Raw genomic sequence first — 24,835 nt, 5'->3', positions numbered from 1 at the left:
CCCTCAGGTAAGTCATACTGAAACTGTTGATTCCACAGGTCTTCCAGCTTGGCAACGGATATATGATTTGACACAACTTGCATTATTTCATTCCTGGCTCCGTTGCAACCACCCTCTTTCAGTGGCCCATTGACTGCCCAACCTATTAAGTTCTGACGGCATAAGGCCCATTGTTGACGCAAGGAATAACTTCCGCTGGTTCCATCGCCCTGGCGACATTAGTTCCAATCAACAACCCTATATCAGCATTAATGAGAGGTATCTGCACTCCTTAAGATGTGGCCACTTATCCACACCTGAACCTTTTTCTTCTACCTTGTTGTGGTCCACACCATCTTGTAGTTAGGTCCCATCAGTAGCTGAGCACTGTTTCTCTCTTGCCACAAACCATTTGCGCTGCATTGTTCACTTGACAACCGCACAACAAACTTAAAAGGTAAACTACAAAGACAACCATCAAAGGCAAACTATCAGTAACATAACACAACACACATTACAGTACAGTTCACAATACACACTACATAAAACAAAAAACTAAACTGAGGAAACCCTTCGTTGGCTCATACAATAATATTACATGGGTGAGGCTCATCTCAGTGTGGAATAAGTTAGCTTATAAGTTAGCTAAGTTAGCTTAGCTAGGAGGAGATAAAGCAACTGCTGAAGTGGTGCTGAGGAGTAGCAAAACAATGATTGAACCCTTAAAAAAAAAATCCCACCATACCTAAAGAGTAAAAAAAAGCATTTGGCAGAAATACTACAAATGTCTTTTTTGGGCTGTAAACTTTGACGCATATTGACCTACTGCATGTGTATGTGGTTTGCCAGTTACACAGTGGTGGAGAAGAAAGTCATAAATACATTCCACTAAATAACTGATTACCTTACCTATAAGAATTGTAAAGCTCATGTGTCCTAAAAGATTATTCAAACCAAGGAAAAGATCTCTTTGAACTGTTGCCTTTGGTCAAGCAGTACAGAATATTCGAGGCTCGACCAAATATGGCTTACAAGCCTGTTTTTATCTAGGACAATACCTGCTCGGCCTGCAAACTGCTATCTATCTGACTATGGAGATTTTCCACAAGATGGTGTCACTTTCATTTATGTTGGTATGAGAGTGTGTGTAGTTTTTTTTTTTTTTTTTTCATCTTTTTGATATATAATTTAGTATGTATGACTGGAGATCTTGTTCAGCGTGTCCGCCTGGACAAGGGCTCCAGCAGTCACTGTCTGAGGGCCAATACAGAGACACAGACAACCATTCACACCCACAAGCAGTTTAGAGTCACCTTTTAATTTTACGTGCATTTCCTTGGACTGGAGGAAAACGAGAGGAAACCCACACAAGCACAGATGCAAACTCCACACAGAAAGGCCACCGGGGACCTTCTAGCTCTAATAAGCGCTCCTCCACCCTGCTACCCAGACAGTACAGTCAGCGGAAATCACATTCTACCAATTAGTCAGGAGCAAGAAGACATTTATTTTGAAGGCAGCTACAGGAAGTCCCAGAGTTGAATCTTCAGTAGGAAACACATAACTGACGTTTGAGTTCTTTGTTTGGACTTTCAAATACCAGTGGATGAACATCTAATTATTCAGTTTTTAAATACTACGCGCCACCAACATACACTTTAAGTAACAGTGGAGGTCGAGGTGAAGGACCCAAACGGGTGATCTCATTTGCTCCAATCGGAACATTTTCCACTTTTGGCTGGTTGAGTAAGAGGCCAGCGCGGGCGAGACTCCCGATTGGAAAAGAAAAAGGAGGAAGATCGAAGAGGAGTTGAGGAAGAATCCGATCTTTATGGCAAACTCTCGACAATACTGCTATCGTCGGAAAAGTTGTTAACAAGGAGAACGTGTTAGAAAATATTGCCAAATAATGTTAGTATGATGTGATAAATTGTATATGGATAAACATTACCGACAAATGTTCACACCTTTAAGAGTTTGAATAGGTGTCTGCTCGACGACGGAAAACCATATTAATGCAATTTGACGTTAGACACTAAGACTCGGAAGGACATTCTGGGGTAAGTAAAATCTCCTTACAGAGTAAATATGTTTCTTCCTACCTTAATCTGAACCTATACATAATTGTGAAGTCATCTACTGTGTTGAAAGTTAATAAAATGCCCACCAGGTGTAACTTTTAATGTGCCATATGAAGACGCCACAATGGGTCCTGTAGCTTCTGTACGTCAACGTCCGCACCATATTGGACAGGCAAGACTGTCCTCTTGACTAATAGAATGAATAGAGAATTTCGATTTGTCTAATCATTACAAAGAATTACTTAATGATCTCAGTGTGGTACAAAAACCGTTTTGTCTACAGTTACTGAGAATATTGATAGTTAGGCTGCTAGACACACAACAGAGGTGTAAGTGTCAACGTTGCATTGCAAGAAGTGAGTGCGTTACTTGGTGATAAAGTCATTGTCATAAGGAATCTTAAATGCACATTTATCAAGCATGGATTTAAATTATTCTCTCTTGCACATACTTGTGGATACCATATATAATTTAATATATCTTAATATATTTTAATATACGTACATGGAATGTTCAGAACTTTTTTTAAAAAAATCAATACAAATACTAATAATTGACTATCACTGAGGAAAAAAAATTAAACCAGCAAAGACGAAAACTTCACCACTTTTCAATGGGGGTTGAAAACAAGTCAGCTAGTGTATGTGAATGAGGAGACACTCAGCTCTCTCCACGTTTTCAAGACAGAAAACTCCCCATTCAATCTATCTGCCAGGACAGCGGAAAAGTCTGTCCTGGAGGTTTGCCGAGGGCTCACAGACTACAACTAGTCCTTCCTGGTTTTCGCTGTCCCTGCCCCCAGCAATAAGTAAGGCTGAGAGAGAAGCGGAGCCAACCCGCCCGCTGCTTAAACCGCTCTCTTCGCTGCAGTTTCCTTAAACACTTGAGGATTATGGCTTAAGATCAAACTACTGAGCATTTGGAAGACAGTGAGTTCCACAGTGTGTTAGCAAATTGGGATATTCGGGGCTAATTATACAAGCCGCAGAAAAACGCCGAAAAGTTTCTTATGCACAGAGGAGGTAGAGGCTACTGATGCCCAGACACAGTAGGTATAAATGAACGGTCGCATGTGGGGGGCAGCTACTGGTGTCTGTGGTCATTACACCAATGAATACAGAAGCGGAATCCCTTTGCTGCCGTTGCCTCTCCTTTTGCTCTTTTTTTTTTTTGCGGGGGGTGGGCATAAAAGATTTACATATTGAAGGGAATCCTGGAAACGGACTTCAGCACACTGAGAAACCTATTAGGATACTAAAGCCTGCAGACGAGCATCATGTAAGTACAATTTACTATTATGGCTTTGTTGTTTTAGCTTGTTGCATTTAGTATAGTTACCATATCAGCCCTTTCAAGCTTTGTGCTGCTTTGAGTAACTAAAGTTACATTCAATTTAGTTTGTCCTTAAATTTACCATCTGAGGGGGAAGCTGTTAGCTTTGCTTTAGCAAATATCTGCAATTCAATTCTAACATTATTTATATTTTTAGGCAATACATCATGATTCTGCTAAGAGGACTCTTTGGAAGTACAGCGGCAGTATTTTACCTTCCTGTGAAAACAATTACATCAATCTCCATCTCCTGATGGGGTTGGACATTACCTGGGAGTCACAGAGACATTTGATGCACAGAGGACAGACCAGTGGTTTTATTGGCTCTCAAAATCAATGCAAAAAGTGTGCATGGCAATGTGACTTATTTTAAGAACGCTCATATGTTTGCCTTTTGTTGAATGTTATTTATTAACCGTAGATTTCAGTGAGTTCTTTTTTTTTACTTGCATAAGCTGTTAAGTTACTGTAACTTGGTTACATGTATCAAGTTGGTTACATGTAACCAACATGGATTGTGTACACAGTATAAATTAGGATGATGTGTTTCATATTTCCTCATTCAAATGTTCGTTTTTCACTACACCATGTCTGGTATCAATGTGCAATCTTGTACAGGCCAAATGTCACAGGACCTGCCAGCTATTTATATAGCTTCTGCAGGGGGTTTGGAACAGATAAATGGTAACTTGCAGAGTGAAGTGGAGGGTGGGCAAGTGCTGATGTTGGTGCACTATATGGTTGTGTGGAATCCACCATATTTCAGTCACAGTTGGGATAAGTGTGTGGGTGAGAGCTGTGTGAGAGGCTGGAACAGATTCTTCCTCAGTTACTGAAGTTTTGATGAAGTTCTCCTGAAAACAAAACAAACATTTTGCCTTTTATATTGCCTGGAAAACTCTTTATATAAAAACATAATCCCCTCTCAAGTTAAAACTGATAACATCCCCTACTTTGCTAAGGAGTAATATTCCTTTTCATTCATATCTGAATTTTTTTAATGTAAAGCCTTCAAAATGTGTCCCTGTTGTCCACTCAGCTGCCAGCTTACCAGGAACACAGACCTGCTGTTAGTCCTTCACGAACCTGACGTGTTCTCTTTGTGGGAACTGAGGTCATTGTGAATCTGTTGAATTTTATTACATTATACTGACAAGTTTTATTAGGGGTGGCTGTAGCTCAGTTAGTAAGGCAGTCTTCCACGGACCATAGGGTCAATGGTTCAATCAATATGTCAAAGTGTCTCTGGGCAAGACACTGAACCCCTAACAGCCCATTCCCATCCCCAGCAGTGCCTGTCCAAGCCCAGTAGACTTTGGGGAGGGTTGTGTCAGGAAGGGCATCCAGTGTAAGAAATGTGCCAAATCAACCGACCCTGAACTCACGGGATAAGCTGAAATGACAACAAAATAAAAAAATACTGACATGTTTTATTACTGAACCCAGCACATATATCAGTGAGGTTAAATAATGGAAAGCTGTCTGTGATATTGTGTAAATAAATGGCAACATGAAATGATGCATTAAGCACGCTTGTAATAAATCTAAATGTAACAACATTGAAGTGTAAGATAAGTTCATGTGGCCGGGAACTTTACCTTGGTTTACTTTAAGACTAGCTGAGAGCAAGTAGCTGCAAAACTATAGCTGCAGCATGGTTCTGGTGAGAAACGATGAGGATGTTGCAACCGAATCTTGAAACAATAGCGGCATTGTGTGAAGTAATACGACTCTGTTATTCAGCAGAAATCTGACCTGAATGCGGCTGCGTTTTGCTGTGGGAGCTGAGCAGAGGTTGTTCCTTGTCCCCGTCTTTGTCTAAGTGTACCAAAACTCCTACTTTCGTCGTTTGACCGAATAACCTGCATTAAAGCCACCGGGTTTGAAGTGGACGATAAAAAACAGCTTTCAAACATTACTGCATACCGTATTCTTTTCGGTCTTCTAGCACCGGCACAATGCAGGTTGACACCCCAGCGGCTAAAAGTACTTCTGAACAAGCGAGAGCCAAGTGAAAAAAAAAAACCTCTGTTTTAATACTAAAATCGACTGTTAAAACGTAAAAACAAACTTAACAACCAGCACGTGGTCTACTACCTGTTACAAACACATGTTGCGTACAGTAGTCCTGTCCTCTGACTAGAGGCCTAACCAACCACAGTGGGGCTGCAGCCTTGGTAATGTCAGAGTGCAATGCCTTTGGGGTGTTGGGATTTTTACCCTTCTTCTTCTTCCTCTTCTTTGGTTTTTTTTTTTGGCAGCAGGCATCCATTTGTTGCATTGCTGTCAGCTTTAACCACTCCCTCCAGATTCTATACCTTTTTATATTTTACTTTCCACCTTTGGATGTTTAATATTGAGCTCTATATTTAACTGTTTAATAGCTTTCTTTGCCAACCTATCCACTCTCTCATTCCCTACAATGCATATGTGGGTTACAGATGAATTTAACATCTGTTCCCTGTCTTACTACTGCAGAGTGTGTCCTCAATGCTTCCATCAATAAGTCTTTCCAGCACTTTAACCCACCTGATCCAATACTGGACAAAACAAAGACAGAGTCAGTGCATATCATAACTAGGTTAGGTCTTGTTTGCTGTACCCAGTGGGCTACCACAGTGGCGTAAAGCTGAACGGTGTACACATTCAGAGAGTTTGATGTCCTTCTGGCAATATCTACTCCTTGAGATGAGAATGTTACTGCAGCACTATTTACACCTGTTACTGGATCTTTTGACCGTTCTCTAAAAATCTGAATGTATCCCGGATATCTAGTTTCTCTGTAGCTATAAAAATCACCTACCAAATCACGTGTGTCAAAATTAAATTTTTCAATTCAATTCAACACTTTTAAGTCTCTTGCTGCTGCCTTCCCTATCCATCCAAAACTGCGTTTTAATATTTTTCCCTTCTCCCAACAAAGCTTCCAAAACTTTTTTTAGTGGCATGATTGTCTTCATGACCTCTCAGTTTTACCCAGTAATTCATTAGAAGGTGCTTCGGAGGCAGCGCTAATGGCATCTCACCTATCTCTACTTGTAATGCACATATATGTCCTAACTGCTCCTAAAACGTATGATGGATATTGTAAATATATTGTGGTATGCGCCAGGTTTTTCCATTTTCGCTGAAAATTGTTGTAAAAAATGTGTGATTTGTGCTACTAATAATGTTGGCATGACTACAGAAATGTCCATGTCAGCACATCCAAAACATGAAGGCCCTTCCGAACATTTAATCATGGACTTTAGTGAATTAAACCCATGTTCTGATTATACATATTGTTTTCATTGCATTACTTTGCGACTGTGGTGCAGGAAGGTAGAGCGGTTGTCCACCAATCTCACAGTTGTTGGTTCAATCCCCACGTCCTCCAGTTACATGTTGAAGTGTCCTTGAGCAAGACACTGAAACCCAACTTAGTTGCTCTCGTTGAGTGTTGGCCAGCTGCATAGCAGCTCCCCCACCGGTGTATGAGTGTGTGTGTGATTGTGAGTGTGAATGGGTGAATAAGAAGCAGTGTAAAGTGCTTTGAGAGGCAATTGGTGGAAAAGCGCTATATAAGTGCAGAACATTTACCATTACTTTACTCCTTCAAAACTAAGTAGTGATAATGGTTCACATTTTGTCAATAATAATAATAATTTTGTTAAAAATAATATACAGTCTTTCAGAAAGTCTTTAGATAAATCTAAAAACACACTGTGCCTACCATCCAGCCAGTGGAGGTGCAGTGGAAAGATCAAATCAAATACTGAGAACAAAACTCATGTCACTAATATCGCCCTTTCTATAAAATAGGGTTGAGCCTAATAGGAGTGGATGATGAGATGTTAAGATATTCTTGTGCACTAAACATACTTTAAAGCTTATTTTCCCTGAGGTAAAAGCTGCCCTTCCTGAGCCTGTAGTTGGGCAACTCCACACCATCCAGCCAGAAGACTGGATTTTAGTAAAAGACCTCAGAAGGAAGCACTGGTACCAGCCGTGTTGGACAGGACCATATGTGTGTCTGACCACTCCACCCGCAGTCCAGGTTGTTCTACCAGTGTAGATCTTTGTAGAAATTATGGCTCCAATAAAGCGAAAGGGAGCTTAAAGAAGCTTTGCTGGAGGTTCCTAAAAGCAGCTTTCATCAGAATGATAAAAATGGTTGGCAGCAAAAGAGAAGGAAGAGCCATACACTTTCTACCAACAGGAAAAGACTTAGGAGTCAAATGAAAAAAGTGATAGTGACTTGTAGGGTCAAAGACTCCTGAAAAAGATGACATCACGATGCCCGATAGAAGGATGCAGAGGACAATTGTTTGAAATATCTGAATGGAAACCTTGGGGATTTGACACGGATATAGTTTCATCACAAAAATTCTGCTTATGCTAATAGTTGGTATTCTTACTTCAGTGGAACAAAACCAGGTCGTATGGACCACAGTCTAACATTCTGGTTATCCAGGGTCCACTGTCGCATTGGCATTCATTATTTAAACTAGAAACAAAACATTGTCTATGCTTACAGATGTAAATGATATAGGCAATATTGTAACTTTTCTGATATGTGCTATGTGCTACATTTATGCATGCTTTTATTTATAAATGGTTAGGGAGAATCATTGGTGGTGAACAGGTGTCAATGTGTGTTAGAATACACACAAATGAACTAACATTGGATCCCATGTCTGATTGGGCCTCAGGAAACCCTTACACTGATAGTGATTTAGATGACGGAACAACATAATTCCTAAAATACGATAAGAATGATGACTGTCAATAGAATGGGTTTGAGAGATACAAGTCAGAAGACACCAACATCCATGTGTTATCTCAGTGGGTTCATCACGCTGAGTTCTGTCAAGATTTAGTAACACTTGACTAAGGAAGAGAGACAAATTTCTATCACAAGCTGCACGGCCTGGGCCTGAATCATATCTAGCACTTTTAGTTTGGATTCTGATGCAGAGCCATGTGCTACACACCCATAATCTACTTTGGATCTGATAAGAGCAACATACTCAATATGTAGCTCAAAGATAGAATGCTCTGCTCCCCAGTCCAACGCTGACAGGCATCTCATGACATTCAATATTTATTTGCACTTATCGGTAATATGGCTAATATGCTCCATGATTACCACAAATCGAAGTGTATTCCTAGAAACGGAAATTAATTTACTTGCTCTAAATTGCTTCCATACATCTTTAATTGATATTTCTCTGTCACCCTCTTTTGCTGTAATCACCATTACTAGACTTTACACGCGCAAAGTCTAGTGTGGCTACAACAATTGTTGTTACCTACACGATGCTGCTTTTTAACACGTAAAATTTGCGGTGAGGAACAACGACGGTGGTGAAATGGCAGGAGGAGAAGAGGAGAGCAAGAACAAGATGGACATCATCATTAGATGATAATGGAGTGGAAGAGGACGCTGGCGTTGACTTTTCGCTGCTTCTCCGCGTTATATCAGTCTGTTTGAAAGTTCTTTGATTGTGTATGGTGTCCTCTAATGCTCGTCTCTCTGAACATTATTTTGAGCTTTAATGTTTTGCGGCTGTCAACTTGCTTTCGTTTTGATATGGTTTATTTATTTATTTATTTATTTATTTATTTTGACCTCGGCATATGCTGCGGCTCACCAGTCGCCTGCACATGGACATGGACTTTACTGGATATCTTTTGTCCTAGTTTAACTTGAATAGTTCTCTTATCCAGAAAGTCCCTTTTCCAGTTAAACATTTTCCCTCGAACTCCTAACAGATGCAGCTTTATCATCAATCCCTCCTTTCACAGCATATCATATGCTTTTTCTACTTCAAATAACACTGCCGCTACAAAATCTTTTTTTGACCCACGCTTTCCTTTTTTCATGTTCTAAATATAATACTGAGTCCATTGTGCGCCTCCTTTTCCTAAAGCCACTTTGACAGCTGCTCAATGTATGTCGTTTTTCTAAGTAGTACATTAATCTTTCATTTACCAGTCTTTCCATGAGTTTACATATGTTTGAGGATAGTGCAAATGGTCTATAGTGTGTAGGTTTGCTCATATCGTTACCTGGTTTCTTTATTGGTACAATAATTGCCTTCTTCAACCCTGCTGGTATTTTCCCTTTCTCCCATACTCTGTTATAAAATGAAAATAATTTACTTAGTCCCTCCTCGCTTAGATGTTTAATCCTCTTTCATCCTTTCCTGGTGCTGTTTTACTCACTTCAGCTAATGCTCTCTTTACCTCTGCTATGGTGAGAGGAATGCTTGTCTCATCATTAAAGTTCTCCTTCCGGTTTAAGGCCTCTTGGTTTTCAGATTTTGTTTTTCCTCCTCAGACAGGTATCAGAACTATGAAAAGATTTGTTTTAACTAGCAATTCCGGTTTTTCCCTATTCATTATTGCTAGTTACTTGCCATTTGTTAGTACAGGATATGCCCACTCCCTTCCATCTCCTCCCATGTTTCTAATAATTCCCCACATCTCCCCTACCTGGGTCGTGTATTCTTAATGAATCACAAAACTGCCTCCAAAATGCCCTTTTGATTCCCTTATTGTATGCCTCACTATAGCTCGCGCTTTTTTGTAATAAATCATATGTTGAAAGTTATGAGCTCTTTTCACTAGTCTCTTACTGCTTCTTTGCATTTATCATCCCACTAGGATACAGTCTTCCTTTTCATTCTCCCATTGCTCTAAGGGAATAGAGGCTGCTGCTTTCCTAATACCCTCTCTTATTTTCCTATCATACACTTCTATTTCCTCCTTCCCTTTAATTTGTTTTATCCATCTGTCACTTTCCTGCTCAAACTTATTCCAGTCTGCTTTCCCAAATGCCCACTTTCACCCTCTGGCCACTTCTACCACTAACATTTGTATGTGCATTTTACACAACACTAGATGGTGGTTACTACAATGGTTCCCTGCTAATAGTCTTACCCTTGACATTTCGAAGCAATACTACTTGGTACCAACGTAAGATCCAACACCATCTCCCTGTATTAATCAATCCTGTTTGCATCGCCATTGTTTAAACTAAAATTCTTTCCATCAAGCACTTCCTCTATAATTTGTCCATTACTGTCAGTTTTAATACTCTCCTGAAGTGTGTTATGTGCATTAAAAAACCCACACCACATGATGCTCCCCCGGCTTTGCAATTATGTATTTTCCAGCATACTCAATTCTAGATTTTTACACGGGTTATGAGGCTCCTATTTTCTACCCACACCTCCACCACTACATTCTTCAATTCAGCTCCTGTACCTACCATTCTATATGGTATATCTTCTTTAACAAAAGAAACACACCCACCCCCTGGTCCATTTTACCTGCAGTGTATTCATTAAAAACGAAGTCTAAATGGGGCTTTAACCATGTTTCCTCGCACATATTACATCTGGCTTTTCCTTTCTTGTCTATTCCGTATTAAACTTTCCATTCCACTGGAATATAAGAATTGTTATTAGGATTATCAAGCCACTGCGCTTCCTGACTGGCCTGCATACTGACCCATCTCAGCCCTCATATCCAAGTGATGAATTGCTGCTTTTACTATAATCTGGATTCTATTATTTTTCGATTTAACGTCTGCTGTTGCATTCACAAATTTTCTTATATTTTCCTCCATCTCTCATAACCCTCTCTTGTCATACCCTTTGTCGTGTATTTGTGCTTCCACTTGCTTCTCTTCCTTTGTCCTCTTAACGGCTCCTACATATGAAACTTTTCCCTTCACTCTTATTTGTCGCCTCCCACTTCATCATTTCACACCCCCAAAATGCTGCAATTGTGTTCTCCTCTACCATTGCAACATCCCGGCTTAGTCCCTGCCTCACATTTTCCATATTCCACCCCCACCATCTTGCACACTGTCTAATCTTTTTACACACTTTTGCAACATGTCCAAATTCTTGGCACTTACATCTCGTCGGCTTCGGGATGTACTCTCTCACACAATATTAATATGTAAACTTCCTACCTTTGAATTCTATTAAGATAGTCTCAATTTCCTTTTTGTCTTTTCCTCTTGTCATTCATCTTACATCTCTTACACTACTGTTTCTGAGCTAAGATTTCCAACCAGCTTCTGTATGTTTATACTTATGGGGACTCCATAAACCACTCCTTTACTACCAATGTCACTCCTTTCACTAACTTTAACTGTTTTAGTAACCTGAGTCTTTCCAATGCTAGCTAGCTTCCCGACTTTTTTCCACCTGTGATTGAATCCAACAGGTAGGTTCCCATCCCCCAGCACTCTTTCATATTTACCCTCCCCAATGTAGTTTTGTCAGTTTTAACGGATCCATCTTCTTTACCCCTTCCTCTCCCTCAAATCTGACTACCATGTTTAATAGGTTTGCCCTAGACCCCTTATCCTCCTCATCTCTCTCCTTCACTCTTAGTTCCTCCCAAACTCCCCACATCCTGCTTTTTTCTCTTGAGTCTGTTTTTCTTTATCACATTTTCCCATTGGTTTCCTTCTCCCCCAACACTATCATAAGCTGTCTCACCACTGAACTCCCTACTATTAAAGCTATCTTCCCCTACCTCCTCTGCATTTTGAGCTAAGTGGGCTTTAGAGATAGTATCACCAACGGACCTATACAGGCCATACACGTATAACCATACACGTCCCCCCACTAATAACTCCTACCAATGACTCTCATCTTCTCTCTTCCCTTAATCTTATTTTCGTTAGATCTACTTTTTGATAGATTTTTACCCTTCTGAGTGACAAGGCATAATAGACCTTAATAGACCTTAATAGACAAAAACTGGAAGTACTTAGAGAATGGGTAACCCTATTTCCGCTTTACAATGTGCAAAGCAGTGACACAGTAACAAAGGATTGCAGTACAGTTTTCAACTTTATTGCTACAGTGACAAGCATAAACATTCATAAACAGGACATTTAGCCAGGTATTTCAGCATTATGCCAGAATATATGTGACATGCTTGAAAAACATGATTATTCCCAATTTAATGACTCGGTGTACAGATTATCACCACTTTTATCCCTTATATCTCTCTCTTCTGTACACAGACAAGGATATTTAACATGTCATGTGGTGATAACATGTAAACAGTTACTGTTGTAAGCAAAAGCTTTAAGTATGTGACACTTACTAGCTTTACTTTAAAGGCTAAGTTGGTTACATTTGAGCCAATAAAACAGACTGAAAACAAAAATGGCGTAAAATTCCACGATAGAAACCATTTTTATTACATCACAGCTAATGTTATTCATAATTTCTTACATGAGGGTGGGTAGGAAACATTATCGTGATCCAGCAGAGGAGCATAGGTGGCAGCTTCCACACTTACATAAAACAAAGAGGTTTCATCTGCAGCTAAATGTTAACTCTCCCTTGTGAAGACATTCTCCCTTTTATATATATTATATTATATAATATTCAAGTAAACTGCAAAAGCTCAGATTTTTAGATTATGCCATTGTCCGTATGTAATAACTTACACGGGAAGTTAAGCAGCCCGATTTTAGCAACTTCGAATTGAGAAATGCGTTAAAAAGTCTATACGCCCTTTTTTTTTGATTTTTCCTGACCCAGAACACCAATTTCAAATCTAATTTCAACAACAGTTTTTCGTAGTTTAGTAGTTTTTCAGCCATGAAATATCACTTTAAATAGTGAGGCACCGACTGAAACTGTGATCTGTAGCAACAGCAGGGAGCAAGTGGAGGAAAGTCTAGAGAGGTGGAGGTCTGCTCTGAAAAACAGAGGAATGAAGCTTAGCTGCAGCAAGACAGAATACATGTGTGTGAATGAGAGGGACCCAGGTGGAACAGTGAGGTTACAGGGAGCAGAGGTGAAGAAGGTGCAGGAATTTAAGTACTTGGGGTCAACATTTCAGAGCAACGGTGAGTGTGGAAAAGAGGTGAAGAGGCGAGTGCAGGCAGGTTGGAACAGGTGGAGAAAAGTGTCAGGTGTGTTGTGTGATAAAAGAGTATCAGCGAGAATGAAAGGAAAGATGTTCAAGACGGTGGTGAGACCAGCAATGTTGTTCGGCTTAGAGACAGTTGCACTGAAGAAAAGACAGGAGGCAGAGCTGGAGGTAGCAGAGCTTAAGATGTTGAGGTTTCTCTTTGGGAGGGACGAGGATGGACAGGATCAGGAATGAGGACATCAGAGGGACAGCTCATGTTAGATGTTTTGGAGATAAAGTCAGAGAGGCCAGATTGAGGTGGTTTGGACATGTTCAGAGGAGAAACTGTGAATATATCGGTAGAGGGATGCTGAGGTTGGAGCTGCCAGGCAGGAGGTCTAGAGGAAGAACAAAGAGGAGATTTATGGATGTAGTGTAGAGGACATGAAGTTAGTTGGTGTGAGAGAAGAGGAAGCAGAGGACAGAGTTAGATGGAGTCACATGATTCGCTGTGGCGACACATGAAAGGGAACAACCCAAAGGAAAAGAATAAGAAGAGCTCACTATAATATACAATATAACAATACAATATACAATATAAAAATGCAATACAATATAAAAAATATACACTACAGTGTAAATAGTATTGAATGACATGTTATATAAAGAGCTTAACGTCCCAGACTTGAGTAATTGATTTGCTGCTTCTTCCACAACTGTAGAGATGGAGAAAGAGAGACAGAGGCAGCAGTGGGAGGAGAAAGAGAGTAATGAGGAAGAAGGAGACAACAACCATAATCACGATGCTGACGATGAAGAAGAGGAAGATTGCGAGGATGCAGCACTGGTGTGGCAGACGGATTACAGCGAGGACAATCTGGGCCTTCCTATCATGCACTGGGAGGCGCTGAGCCTGCGGATTGCTGAGCTAGAGAAGCAAGAAGAGGAGAAGAAGGCAAAGGTCAGAGGTCATAATCTGGGAGAGGGAAGCGGTGCAGAGACATGAGCCCTTTTCAAATATGAACTCTAAACAATGTCCTGATAATTAGGTTCAGGCGTTTGTCAGAGTTGTACTGTCACACACATAACACACAGTGGGAGACTTAGCAGAAGCAATCTCACAGAGAGAAACTCTGATATCAGTGAGGGGTGGTAGCATGCAGGAGGCACAGCATGATAGAAAAAGTATGATGCCAAAAACACAGTGTTGTGTTCACAGAAACTAAAAGCAGTGCAAGTTTTCTGCAGTGTGTTCTATCCACTCACAGGCTCACGCACATTACTTGGACTTTATACTAGGGAGTATGCAGGATAGATCAGAGTATTACTTGCTTAGAGAACTTTAGTTTGAATGTTTGAAATCTTAATTATCTTAATTATCTACTAATATCTATTAATATCTATATCTGTTACAGTATTGAATTATTAGTTATGGATCTGATAAGAGAGGACAATAACCACGGGCAAAGTATAAACACCAATGAGCCTCAACATGTTGTGCATAAAAGCATAAAAGTGTTTTTGAAAGTCATAACTTTCAAAACAAGTTTTATAGTTAAGGAGATAAAACAGACATACAACTGAATGATTTAACTCCTGAATGAAGCTCACAAAATGACATATTTTGACATGGTTATTGTTTTTTTCTTAGCCCCAGACGTCTCTGCAACGTCTTCCCAATGAGCACCCACTGTTTAAAGGATGTCGCACCACTCTTTTTACAAAGTCACTACATCAACACCAAGTTGCTATGCTGTTGGGAAAGGATATAACTAGCAACCTGCTGATTTACATTCTTAACCAGCCTTTATATATAACTTGAATTGATGCACATTCCATCTTTACCTTCAACTTCCGTAAAGCTGATTTAGATTAAAGCAGTGGTTCTCAAACCATTCCACACTTTTTCGGGGGGTTGGTGGGTTCAAGCCCCACCTGTCCATTAAAATGGTAATGAAAGAAGCTGTGTTTAAATTTTTAACATTTTTAAATCAATAACATCAAATACCACGAAGTTCAAAATATAGAAAAAGTGCAATTGTGTTAAGACTTCAGTGTTTCCTTGATTGAGGCCGCTGCCCCACATCTCGAGCTTTCAGGTGAATGCAGTGATGTTGTCTGCCAGGTGAGGTAGGTTCTGGTCTCTGCCTTGAAGCTGAATATTTAATTCATTTAGCTTTCCAAAAACATCACTGAAATAGGCCAGTTTGACCTGCTTGCAGCCTCATCCTTGCGATCTTCCTCCAAAAAGATGCAAATTTCCGCTCTGAGCTCAAAAACTTGAGACAACACTTTGCCTCTAGAAAGCCACCTTGACTCGCTGTGAAGCAGCACAGCTGAATGGTCAGCTCCCGTCTCCTCACAAAGTGCGGAGAACTGTTGTGCTTTGAGGGGTCGAGTTTTGATGAAATTGACCACGTTCACAATCTCTCAAAACCTCATATAAATTAAGGGCTGATGTGCTTCGACTATAGCGCTTTCCTGTAAATGACAGTGTGTCCATTGAGCATTTGGTGCGACCCTATTCATTAGTCCCTGCAGCCCTTTATTTTTCCCTGCCATTGTTTGTGCACCATCCGAGCAAAAGCTGACACACTTTTCTAATATCAGCTTGTGTTCTGTGAGGTAGCTGTGGTTCGGGTTTGGACGGATTTGCTGATTTGCAAGTACGTTTTTTCTATGAGTCGTTCTACAAGGTCCCCTGAAATGCCGCAGCTTTCAATTTTGCAGCAGTTGCCTCATCCAGCATAACTGACACCATGTCTACAGCTGCGGGAAGAATGAGCTGCTCAGCAATTGTCTGTATGCAACTTTGAATGAGGCCATTTGTGCTTCGCTGTTCCCTGATGCAGATTTCACTAAGCAAGTTTCCTGCTAATGATACTCTGCCAGTTTTCTCTGAAAAGTCAAGTGGCTTATTGATATGACTGGGGTATGTGTCTTCTTAATTTGTTGGGTCTCATGCTGTCTCCTGCCAACAGTTTAAGACACAAAACACACATGGGTCTCTCCTCTGCCCTCACCATCCCTACGGTGAATCCAAGAGCAGGAAAGGCCTCATCACATTGTCTTTTAGGCTTTTTGCTTGATTAGGCCTAACGTCTGTCTCTTGCTTGTCTGCTGGCACTGAATCACCTTTTCTTTTCTTTTTTTGTGCGTGTTATGCCCGTTACATACGCTGCTGCCTCTGTGTGAAAATGTTCCCTTTGTTTTGTGTGGGGTAATTTTGTTTCGAGTGTATGAATTTTATTAATACAGCATGGCATTAATTAAGATGGGCACAAAACAAGTTTGAAGGAAACAAATTTCCTTCTGTTCTGCGCCCCACCTGTCATGTGTTTACTCCCCACGAGGGGGGCGTGCCCCACACTTTGAGAACCACTGCATTAAGGGAACCCATTAAAAACATCACATTAAAGATCAAATGTTCTCTTTTCTCATATTCATATTTTTACGTCGAAGCCAAATGTTTTCAGTCTCACTATTCCAATACTTTGGGAGGGGAGTGTATATTATTTATTTTCTGTGCAGGAAAAAAACATAAGTTGTTTATGCCCTACTTGTAGTCAATTATGATTTAAGGAGGTCTGGACACAGAAAATGTTCTCATGTTTAAGTTACATTATTATTTTGTTATACATTACCATTAATTTATATATATTGAAGTAGCCTTGTCATTGTATCCACATCTGAACTGTGTGAAGTCAACGACTCAAACAAAGAAATCTATAATTCAATGTAATTATAGATTTAGTTGTTGAAAATGACAGGAATGAACAGACTTATGGAGGGAGTGGTGGTAGTTCTCTTCAACGTGTAGGGAAAGAAGGCAGGGCCAGGGAAAGAACTATTGGCGGCTATAAATACAGTAATAACAGAAAAACTTTTTACACCTTATCTTCACGTATGGCCATTCTAGATTATTTCCTATTAAAAACTTAGTCTGTGAATTTAAGGGGCCCAGAACAAATGCGCAGCTCAGACTTGAGCCATTCTAAATGAAGACGCAGCTTGTAAATAAGACCTCAGTGGTTTCTCACTAGAAAGTAGGATGAGGCTTCCACAAGTGGCTTACATGTTAGGTTTTGGATGTCTTCTGTCTGTCCACATTCAAATGGATGCAGTGACTTGTCTCACACCCTTATGGTGATCTAGTTACCATGTTAGTATAGTAATAGTGACACACTATTGCTTTTGCAGAAAACTCCTCTAATCTCAGCAAGCCATAGTCAACAGCTTTTATTTTTTATTGTCTCAAAGATTGGAATATTCTAAGTATTCTAGTATTTTAAACAACTAAATATAAATATTTAAATATCACAATAGGTTGGGGTTAGCAATGCTGTCTCATTTCTCAAAAATATATATATAAACCCTTTTATTACCTATTGTTATACAGTAGGTGAAATAAATGGGGGCTGTAATTTAAAGTGGAGCCTTTTACCCCCTTTTTACCTGTAGTTACACCGTTAGTAAAACAAATGAGTGCTATAATTTAAAAAATGACCTCTTTACCCAGTTCTTATGTGTAGTTAGACAGTGGTTACAACATAAGTATTTACACCTATTATATCATTATTTAAGTTACCCTTAACTACAAAATACTTACATTGTAGGTATTTTTCTCATTCTCATCTTGTTACCCTGTTATTTCCAAAGTCTGCTTATTGTTATCAATTCACAACATATACAACTATACAGCATAGGGTAAAATGTCAGTTTAAACTTTAGTTGTTGTTGTTTTTTTTTTTTTTTTTTTGTCAGAGAGGAGTTTCACTGGAACAAAGCAGCCAACCAGTCAGCTGGACAGATGATAGAAAGAGACGAGGAGAGAAGTGGGAGGAAGGGGAAGGCAACAGCAACTTGATGGCACTCACCTCCTGGTACACACAGTAAATACAGTTTTTCTGGTTTATCTCTTTTCTCAATACTGTTTATGGGATTAGCAGTTGTAGATATGTAGTTATATAGTGCTTTTCTACCTATTGGCACTCAAAGCGCTTTACACTGCTTCTTATTCACCCATTCACACTCACAATCACACACACACTCACACACCAATGGGGGAGCTGCTATGCAGCTGGCCAACACTCACCGGGAGCAACTAAGTTGGGGTTCAGTGTCTTGCTCCTTCCTGCGCCACAGTCGCCCCAACATGCATTTTTATTCACTTTTTTAATGAAAAAACAAAAACGATCTGAAAAAGGTATAGAAAACCATAATACTACTTATTGATTGAAAGTATTGGAGTTAATGAGATAAGCAATGTTTATTGGGATATTTTGGTTTCTGACACTTTTCAATAATTAAATGTTGTGATTCTCAGGAACATCATTGCTGTCCCCGAGAAATGAACATAAGACAAACAATTACTGGCATTGAATGCATAATAGGCATAGAATTTTAAAAAGCAATCAAATTTATCAGTTTGATATCTTTAAAATAATTTTCATATTCTGCGTACATATTGCCTATCATCATCAGTCAGTGTATTTATATTACACTTTGGTAAAAATAAATTAAGAGGAAAACAATAAGAGTCTGTAGTAAATGGAGAGGTTAGGAAGTTAAGTTGAGGTGGGATGCTGTGAATATTATGTGTTTGGTAATTGTGATTAAATTCTTGTTAGTGTTCTCATTATGTGTATGTGGATGGTCAGAGATGTCTCTTCATTACCATGAGTACATGGGCTATATATGAATGTCTAAATGTTTCTCCAGCCTCCAGACACAGATGAATCTTCAGCTCTGCTTCATCAACAACAGTGAAAGTGAGGAGGAGGAGAAGGAAAAAGGCATCAAGAAAGAAAGTCCCAGCACCAAGGTAACTACCCATAACACAAATTCATGAAAATAGAATACAACAGTTTTTATTAGGTGAGTTTATACTGATTTCATCTCTCGTAATATTGTGAAAATTGTTGACTACTGAAGCAAACAGTCCCATGCTCCTCTTCACCTTATGATTCTCTCTTGTTAAAGAAGGGTGATGTTCAAGTTTATAAGAATCCTCAGCCTGATGCAAAGCCAGAGACACCAAAATCCAGAGGCTTTAGGACTCTGTGGAACTTACGAGACAGACTGAAAACAAACAACAAAGTAACAGTAAGGCTAATTTTTGAAGGTGGACCTACGCAAGTTATCATATTGCAGCTAAGCAGCCCTTTTTTTCCTATTACTTAAAATTGTCCTCTTTTTCTCTCTCATTTCCTTTATTTTAAGGCTACTGCCTATAGTGATCCTGTAGTCCAGAAGAAACATTTGGAGCGTAGTGATTTACAGAACTTTAGTATCAAGGAGCTAAATGGTCTTTGTAAATCTCTCAGCCAAACCATACAAGGTACTAACTATAAACACAGTAATTACACAGAATTTTAATGCCAATTTTAATGTTTAAAAATGTTCACTTATGTCTAGTTCTTACATGCCCCCCTGAAGTCCCACTATTCATTACAATTTGAAATGTTTTATTTTGTTTGTTTGTCTGGTCTGTTTTTAATCGTATTTAATAAATTGTTTTAATTTTATCTATTTGACAGAACTGAGCTCAGAGCTAGTTGGTCGCCTCCAGGTGAGGGACCAGCTGAGAACAGAACAGGATGCCATGCTGCTGGAGGTTCAGGATCTGACATCAGTAGGAACCTAGTGATCACTTTCAGCTGAAATTCACCTGTTTACTGCACAGAGGAGTTGTTACGTCATACTAACATTTCAGCAAGTGCCACAGTCTGTAAACATTGTTTATTAGATGGTATCACATTGACTTAGATAAACAGCCAATTGCTGTAAAGATTTTTAAGTTGCATGGTATATGTGTTTTAAACCCATTGGGCCTCCTGCAAGAACATTTCTGTATTTGTCTGTTTGTTTGTTTATGTATTGTTCACTGGTGTGTTTCACCTCAGATTCAACAAACATTCATAGGCTGAGGTTATACAACAGGATAATAAAGCAAATGATTTGCCCCTTCTGACAATCATTGGGGGGGTTCCCAACTGGATGAGGTTCAGAATCATTTATCGGCCCAAATGATCCTGTAGCATATGATCACATATGATCTTAATGCTCCTGAGACTTTCCCTGATCTTGAATTGTAAATTAAAATCCTGTAATGTTAAAAGACGATGGAAGCTGAACAGCAAGCATCACCAAACAGATGTTGTTTCCTCATAGCAGTAGCTTTACCCAAGCATTCTTTTTTTCTGCTTTTTTTTTAGCCTGCTACTAGCTGACATGCTAGTTGACCAACACAGGCTGACTGAAAATGTAGCCTAAGCATGTAGATTCAGTTCTTGAATTGAATCTTGCGTGTGCATTCTTAAGATTAAAATAATAAAAATCCGCTAAATCTGTCTTTATGTTTGTGGTAACCCCTTTTAAAACCCGAAAACATGCACAAACTTGTCCTAAATAACTAATTTCAGACTATGACAGTTGTTTATGAGGAGCTGCATGTCCATAGGATTTGATCATTAACATAATCTGGATGCCTATAGCTGCCATATGTCAATTCCACAATGTGATAACATTTAATTTCCAAAATTTCATGCAGCAGGGCTTGAGGTGTGCTGTCAGAAATTGTCAAACAAAAACAATACATTTAACAACCATCAATACAAGCCTTCTACAGCAATCAGTAGTAGGCTTAAAACAGCTAGAAATTTTTATTAGCAACATCTAGGTTATTATTTATTAGTAAATGTTAATAGTAGTAAGTAACGTGATCAGTAAATTGCTGCACTGACAGAAATACAGAGGAAAGAGTTACACTGCATGACGTTAGATGCTAAAACAAAGTCTTTCATGAGTTATATGTGAAGTTGTTCAACCCCCACAAGCAGCTTGGTAACTCAATGGATATAACAGCAGGGTGGGAGTAAGAAGTTGCAGGATAAAATCCCAACCTACACACCAGTGGTGTCCCTGAACGAGACACTCAGCGGTGGATTCTGTTGCCCACACTTTTTTTCTTTTACTCTCACAGGGTAGAAGATTAGTACCAGTTTCATTTTCAGTGTGTTGAAGGCACGATAGTTGAGGTCACTTTAGCTTAGCAAACTATTGTTCCCACCTAAAAACAGTTACAAAGCATTCCACACTGGGTCCAAACCAAAGTCTCACATCAGGTCTCGCACATTTAAGCCCAAATTGAAATTGTACACTGTGTGTACATGATATTTTTTTATTTTATTTTTGCACAATGTAAAGTCTGTAAGCTTCAACTGTAGTTATACCTTGTTTTTAATTCTTCTCCACAAAAGAAAAAGAAAAATTTAGATTGTGAAAGATTGCGCTGATTTTGGTGACTTGGGTTTGGATCGTGATGTTTGTTTCTTTACAGAGCTACGCTTACAGTATATGAGTTAAATTAAGAATTAATTTTCCTGTCACTCAGTGTCATCTTGGCAACTTTTTGGCAAGTGGCAAATTTTCCTTATATTGCTCATACTGTCCTCTGAAAATCAAAAAAACATTTACGTAAAACAATTTCAGTATTCTAAAATCAACATTTTATTTATTTTCCAGTTTGACATTTTTGACTACAAGTACCACTATGGAGCAGTGTTTTGATCAGCAGTTACCTGTTTTACCTGTCAATTTACTTGTATATTGTATATTTCCTTGTATATTGTGCAGCAAGATGCCTACTAAGCATACAAATGATTAACATTGTTATTATTATTATTATTTGGCTTTGTAAATGTGCAAAGGTACTGAACACAATAAATGTATTGGTTATGCCCTGAGTTGTGTTTTGGATTGTAAAACTGAAATGAAAGACAATTTGGTAAAAGAACATTATATAGGGCATCTTTGTCCATAATCACCATGCATATGTTAAAAGTCTGTAGGTCTATGATACCAGACTGAGACACAACAGGAAACACTTGTTACTCACAGACCACTTTGTTTGGACAGGTACAATATTTACGAAAGATCCTCATCACCTCACAATGACTAAAGCTGTAGGTGAGCGACGCTTCTCAATCAACAGAATTAATTTTCACCAGGACAGACTGAATCACCCATTTCAACCCTAAAGTCAGTGAGATATTTTCAGACAACAAGGAAGCGATTTGAAATATACAGTATGATTAATAAAAACTAGATTAAATGTGATGTAGGTTTACTGTAATTCTTTTGAACAAATACACTCCTTCACAATGAAAAATTATTACATGTTGAGCAAGACATTTTAATGTATAGTTTTACTTTTATCAGAAGTGAGGTACAAGGAAAGCAAAAATCAAGGAGTCAGGGAGAAAACATCAAAGAGCAAAGTCCCATTGGAAAAGTGTTTAGGAAGGAAGGTTTTTGTTTTCTTTAAGAGATTTAAGTGCACAGGAAGGTGCAGAAGAGGTCTGTATTCAGCAGTTTTTTTTAATATTGAGAGTTAGTTTGCTGAGCGTGCAGAATTGGAAGCTCGTTCCACCATCATGGGATCACTGAGCTGAAAACATAATAAAGTCAAGACAATACAGATGTGCAGAGAAAAGCCACCTTGAGCAAGAGTGGAAGAACCCGCCATCAGAACCAGGCTCAGAGTGGGAAAATGAAAAGAGCAACCACCTATTTTACCAGTGGAAATTCTGGAAACCACAAGTAGGCCTGCATTCTGAGATCAAAGAGGTCTATTGGGATATTTTAATTATGAGTTAAGAGAATTAAAAGTTTTGTATGTGAGGTAGAGGGTTTTAAACTCTGTTCTAGATTCTATGAGAAGCCAACAGACAAAATCTAAAGAAAGAAAAATGTGGACCTTCTTGACATATATAACACAGTCTAGAAAGGACAGCAGCTATGAAAAATATGTGTATCTACACAAAAAGCTTACAAATGATATTTACAATTCATTGTGAGAATACATATCACATAGAATACATATCTTTATTTAAAATATTCCTTACTGCTTTTGAATTGCCAGTAAGATATGTTAAGACATATACGACCAATATACGATAGTTTTAGGTCCAACACGAATAGTTTTAAAAAAGGCAAAATATAGTATAATATTAATGGCATTTCCGTGCACCCAAACAAATTTACACAGTACGGTAAAGCCATTCTGACATTGTTTCTGTTTATGGAGGTGGCTTGGTAAGAAAAACACCAGATGTAGCCTATTTTCATAATCTGTAAAGCCATAACCATCGAAATTCTAGTGTACATTAGAAGAAAGGACTTACATTGCTGAGAATGGACATTTAACCCTTGTGTGGTGTTCGTTGTGTTGCTCAGCCATTGTTCTGGGTTTAGTGGAGCCACCTCATTATTGGCTTTTTAAATCACGACAGCTGTAACAATTTCTGTGAAAATACTTGAAGATGTTTAAATTGGCCCAATTACAAACCCATATTGTATTGTATTATTACTTATATTGTGCTTTTCTACCTAATGGAACTCAAAGCACTTTACACTGCTACTTATTCACCCATTCACAGTCACAATCACACACACACTGATGGGGAAGCTGCTCTGCAACTAAGGTGGGGTTCCGTGTCTTGCTCAAGGACACTTCAACATGTGACTGAAGGAGCCAGGGATTGAACCAACAACTGCAAGATTGGTGGACAACTGCTGTACCTTCCTGTGCCACAGCTGCCCCTACATGAATGCTATGTCTTTCTGTCCAATTTAGGTTTAATTACATCACAGCCACTAATTATTTCTGTTGCTACTGGCAGCAGGACAACGTGAAAAATCAGTCATACACTGTTGACTAGTCTATGCTGTTGCCTATGTACAGGCAACAGAATCACACACTTACATCAAGCTCTGCAGATGGTGGTTCTGTCAGCTGAGATGATTGAATGAATTCTTTATTTTTTTAGTGAATGAATGATTTTCTGGATAGCATCCATGACAAAAGTTCAAAACAGGACTTGATGTCCTGCACATGAATAACAGCCATCCATGTGGGCCCTAGCTGCATCCTTATCATATATCATGTGTACACACACACATGCACACGCACACAGCAGGCTTGGTAAGAGGAGGATAGAGTAATACCTACAATTTCCCCATATTTATTTAATATTTTATGTAATATTTTTTTGTGAAGGACGGGTACAGTGTACAGTCATTGAAAATCTTTTTTTATGTTGTTCACAGGAATGAGCCAAGACAAATGAGTCTAAGTTCGAAAAATAAATTATTTTTCAATCTAATCAGCATAAAAATTCCTGAGGATGGACACTTGTGTGATTTCTTAACTTAGTACATTAATATTTCCCAGAATGCATTGGAAATTAACAATAACATCCTGTACAAAGATTATACAGTATTGTTGCCATGAGGGTTTAGAGTTTGTGTACACAGAATGAATATATTCATTGATATTAATATGTATTTATTATCATTAGTCTAAATATAAATGTATTAGTAAAGTTTTTGTGTAATTAGTTTCCTCACCAGCTGAAGTAAGGTAAATGTTTTTGCAAAAGAGGCTGATCAAAGAGGAAGTCTCAAAGATGAAGTGGGGGAGAAGAATTGGATGACACACTGTGAGGGGCAGAGGGAGGTACTGAATTACCATAGAAACTGGTTGAACTGAAGCAGGAGAAAAG

The 24,835-nt window shown here is 38.9% G+C and overlaps 1 protein-coding gene across 4 annotated transcripts; it reads left to right on the top strand.

The window, feature by feature from the left end:
- The first annotated feature begins 1,508 nt into the window (after positions 1-1,508).
- On the top strand, positions 1,509-22,015 carry si:dkey-6n21.12 (schwannomin-interacting protein 1). Of its 4 annotated transcripts, XM_067524307.1 has the most exons (8): positions 2,046-3,338; positions 3,550-5,186; positions 13,991-14,229; positions 18,033-18,160; positions 18,990-19,092; positions 19,251-19,373; positions 19,491-19,608; positions 19,808-22,015. In XM_067524307.1, the coding sequence occupies exons 3-8, from the start codon at positions 13,993-13,995 to the stop codon at positions 19,912-19,914; spliced, it is 816 nt and encodes a 271-aa protein (XP_067380408.1). In that variant the 5' UTR covers positions 2,046-3,338; positions 3,550-5,186; positions 13,991-13,992; the 3' UTR covers positions 19,915-22,015. The 4 variants fall into 4 exon arrangements, with proteins under 4 accessions (XP_067380410.1, XP_067380407.1, XP_067380408.1 ...); XM_067524309.1 differs by lacking the exons at positions 2,046-3,338; positions 3,550-5,186 and adding an exon at positions 1,509-2,039 and having other exon boundaries at positions 18,033-18,151; XM_067524306.1 differs by lacking the exons at positions 2,046-3,338; positions 3,550-5,186 and adding an exon at positions 1,509-2,039.
- The last annotated feature ends 2,820 nt before the right edge of the window (positions 22,016-24,835 follow it).

Source organism: Channa argus, chromosome 12, assembly GCF_033026475.1.
Source record: "Channa argus isolate prfri chromosome 12, Channa argus male v1.0, whole genome shotgun sequence".
Taxonomy (NCBI): domain Eukaryota; kingdom Metazoa; phylum Chordata; class Actinopteri; order Anabantiformes; family Channidae; genus Channa; species Channa argus.
Note: the sequence above shows the minus strand (reverse complement) of the source record. Positions and strands in the feature narration are given on the sequence as shown.